Source organism: Alnus glutinosa, chromosome 14 (genome assembly GCF_958979055.1).
Source record: "Alnus glutinosa chromosome 14, dhAlnGlut1.1, whole genome shotgun sequence".
NCBI classification, from domain to species: domain Eukaryota; kingdom Viridiplantae; phylum Streptophyta; class Magnoliopsida; order Fagales; family Betulaceae; genus Alnus; species Alnus glutinosa.
The window spans coordinates 1,017,361-1,021,364 of NC_084899.1; the positions used below are offsets into that span (position 1 = coordinate 1,017,361).

The 4,004-nt window shown below is 34.5% G+C and overlaps 1 protein-coding gene across 1 annotated transcript; it reads right to left on the minus strand.

Annotated features, from left to right (window-relative positions):
- Positions 1–1,701: 1,701 nt before the first annotated feature.
- Positions 1,702–3,249, minus strand: LOC133857040 (transcription factor MYB123-like). The gene is made up of 2 exons (XM_062292140.1): positions 2,844–3,249; positions 1,702–2,687 (listed from the first exon to the last, which is right to left on the minus strand). The coding sequence occupies exons 1-2, from the start codon at positions 3,104–3,106 to the stop codon at positions 2,030–2,032; spliced, it is 921 nt and encodes a 306-aa protein (XP_062148124.1). The 5' UTR covers positions 3,107–3,249; the 3' UTR covers positions 1,702–2,029.
- Positions 3,250–4,004: the final 755 nt, after the last annotated feature.

Here is a 4,004-nt window from a genome sequence, read left to right on the forward strand (position 1 = left end):
TTAAAATTATTATATTAAAATTTAATAGTAATTTATTATATATTTAATGATAATTTTAAAAGCAACATCAATTTTAAAAAGATTCATCTTACACACTGTCTCCCGTTTGATAGAACAAAAGCACTCACATTGGCTCACCCATTCGCTGAAAAGGTTATTTTGGCAAATAAAAATGTTAAAATGACTCTCTTTAGTTCAACATTTGACTCACTAATTTGCTAAAAAATAATTAGGATTAGAATTCACTACAATTTCTTTGATTATCAAATCATATAAATTTAGACTGTATAGGATTAGAACCCACTACAATATAACTGTTATGAGCCACTTTATCATTTAAGTAGATGCTTCAAAATAGAGTATTTCTATTTATTTTAGTGCAGTAAACTTTAAGTCTCTCTCCCTCCCTTTTAACCTTCACAATAAAAAATATATTAAAAATAATATTTTAAGAAAATAAAAAATAATATAAATAATCTATTAAAATTTGTATGGAAAAATTATTAGTAAAGTTTTGAACAGAAAAGCTCTGCCTGAACAAGAGGCTCATTTGTGAGGTGCCGGCTCTTATGCTCGATCGGGCAGCTGTCACTCCTTTGTTATTAATTATTCCTTGGCCCCTCTCTGCCCTTTGGACAATGGATAATAGGAGATCTAGATCCGTCACGTGCGGCATGGTTGAGGTGTTTATCTTTATATATATATATATTTTTTGTTCACTTAATTGATGAAAGCTAGGGGGGTTAATAGTTCGAAGAGTAATTTATTATTATTATTATTTATTTTTTTGGGAGCCAGCTTTTGTATGCAATAATTAATGGGTATCTGAGTAGCCTATGGAGCTTTTATTGGATTCATAAATATAGTCCATCTTGTACTTATTCACCTATTAATTGTTGTAAAGATTAATTTTTGTTTATGATCGAGTCACGTGTTCGGTATAAATGGTAGCTCATGGGCATTAATTGACGACCGTATATCATGCATCCGGATTCCATGCAAGTGGGAAAGAGAGCAATTATGTCATGCACGATGTAGTATATATTATACATGTACAAGCTAATTAAGGTTACCTACAATATATAGAACAAAATCTAAACCATGAGGAGATTATATTTCATAAATTACGGAAACATAATCCTGTTTATTTCATAGTCAAAATTTTGTTTTGTTTTTTTATTTATTTATTTTTTAAAGGTTTAATAATGTACATGGTACTGTATCATTTACATTTTTTTTAATTAAATGACATGACAATATATTTATTATGTGTCAATTGATATATATACTACTAAATTTCTAAATCTAATATAGGCTATAAAATAGATTCCTCAGTACCGTTAATTAGAGAACAAAATACAAGTTTTTTATTTTTTGGTTGAATTAAAAAAAAAAAATACTAGCTTGCTTCCCATTACGACTAGGAATCTCATTAGACTCAGTTCTTTGTCACATTAAAACTTATATATATATATCTCCCTTTTGTCTGCTCATTCGACGCATTCAAAATCCAATTATTTACTTTCGGTATATATAAATAAGGACGCCCGTCGACCCTCAAGCCAGCTTTATCATGATATAGCAAAGGATTCGGATTTTCAGTCATTTTTTGTTCGGATCGAATGAGAGAAATTTTATATATATAATTCATCTGCCCCACAAATAGGCAGAATATTAATTGTTGGAGATAGATCGATCCTGTTAGGACATTATAAGAAGTCTTTAACATTTATTGTCAGAATTGTTATTCAGCAAGTAAAAGACCTGATTGTGATGTCCAGTACTGGAAGGTTCTCATCAATCTACGTACGGGGCGGGTTGCATCACGACGGAATCATCTCCGTATTATCTATATATCCTCCCTAATTAACGACAAATCACAGCTTGTTAATTACGAGTAATATACTTGTTTAACAAGCTGTTTACATATATTTATAACATCACGTCATGAGATCAATACAGTAATAATTAATTATTGTTACACTCAGATCGATCACACAGTCACTGATATGAACATATTTTGACTCAATTATTCTCCTAGCCATTGCTCTCCATAACCAAGAGGCGAAGCGGAGGAGTACTGGAGATTGGGAGCCGCATTGGTTTGAAGTTCAACGGCATTGCTAGCAGTACTCCAATCTTGCAGCATTTCCTCAGACAACATTAGCTGTTCGCGTGAAGAAGGCGACAAATCATTACAATTATCGTCCCCATAATTAAAGTCACACATGTCTGAAAAGTTCGAGTTGAGAAGATCCGACAAGCAGATGTCCCCCATGTTGAAATCCATCATGAAATCCGACGAGGGGTTATCTTCTCCACAAGGAAACGATAGTAACTCATCGCTTGTACCGGGCTTATTTATGGGGTACTGACCATCCATTGGGTGTCCTGCTGCAGGCCCTGCTTTAGCTTCAAAATATTCACACGTCTTTGGCTGTGGGGTGATATGTACCTTTGAGCACCTGAATGCTTTGGTCCGGATCACATACGGCGCCGTGTTCGGCGGTGATGACGAGACTGTGATGGGTGGCTTCGAATTATTTTCATTAGAGTACAGGCATGAAAGCTTAGAAGTTGGAGCCGTGCTTCGTTGGTCTTGAACTCTTTTTCCTAGATTTGTATTCCAGTAGTTCTTAATTTCATTGTCTGTTCGCCCTGGAAGCCGCCCCGCTATTAGAGACCATCTAAAACGACGAAAAAGATATAAAACATTATTAAATGATCGTGCTTTTTAGTAAATATTGTTACACGATTTTCATATAATTTGATATGCGGTAGTAAAAATTATCAGAATTGTATAACAGTAGTTCGAGGGAGAGGGCGAGGGAGAGAAACAAAACCTGTTCCCCAAGAGCTTGTGAAGCCTTATGATGAGCTCCTCCTCGTCCGGTGATATGTTTCCTCTCTTAATGTCTGGTCTCAGATAATTCAACCATCGAAGCCTGCAGCTCTTCCCACATCTTTTGAGACCTGCTCTGTTGGGTAGGTTTCTCCATTTGCCTTCACCATGGATTCTAATGTATTCTGTGAGAATCTTGTCTTCTTGAGCTGTCCAAACGCCTCTGTTCAAGCCCTCCTTAGAACAACAAGGGCTTCTTCCCATTTCTCGATCGGTCTTGTCTCAACCCTAGCTATCTCTGTGTCTCTCACTCTTGATAGGTCTGCATGTGGTTGAGATACGGTAACCTCTAGTAGTATGTGATTGCTTATTTGGTTCAATATTTCCTCTGGTCTAGCAGAGCGATTCTTATAGCTGCTTTTTTGTCATATTCAATAGCGCTTTCATATATATATATATATATATATATATATATGAAGCTTAAATTACCAGCCTAGCCTGTGTATGGAGTGGCATGGGTCTATCTCATTTAAATCAACGTGTCAAAATATTTCCATGTGTCTTGTGCAGTGTGGTCCTATCTGATTTAACAAGCAACCTAATTTTTGTTTAGAAAAATAATTACAGTTTAATTCCTTAAAAGTATTAGGAAACAAATTTACAGGATCGGAGGGCTTTTGTTGGTTGCATGTCTATCAAGGTTCATTATTCATGCAAAACAGTTACAGCAAGAGATTTGAGATGTAATTTTCTTCCATTTGTTGTGATTCCCTCACCAATTAGATTTTCACACATGATTCACATCGGTTGAAGTGTTATTTTTTAAGTGGTTAACACTTTTTCTTTTTCTTTTTAGTAGTGTATTACACAGAAAATTACTTAAAGTAAATCACATCAGCCAATGAAAATCTGGTGTGAAAATGTAATGTGAAGAGTAGCAATACTCTATTGAATATCAACGATTAGAATTAAAACCAGCTCAATCGCTATATTTTCACACAAATTAATCAACTTAATGCCCAGAGATATCCTTACTATATATTGATATTCAATAACAAGAGATCGATGTCATGTTATTAATTATATAACAGGATGCAAGCCAAAAACTCAATAAGACTGATCTCCTAACTTTTGGTTCAATATAAGACTCTCCAAACTCTAG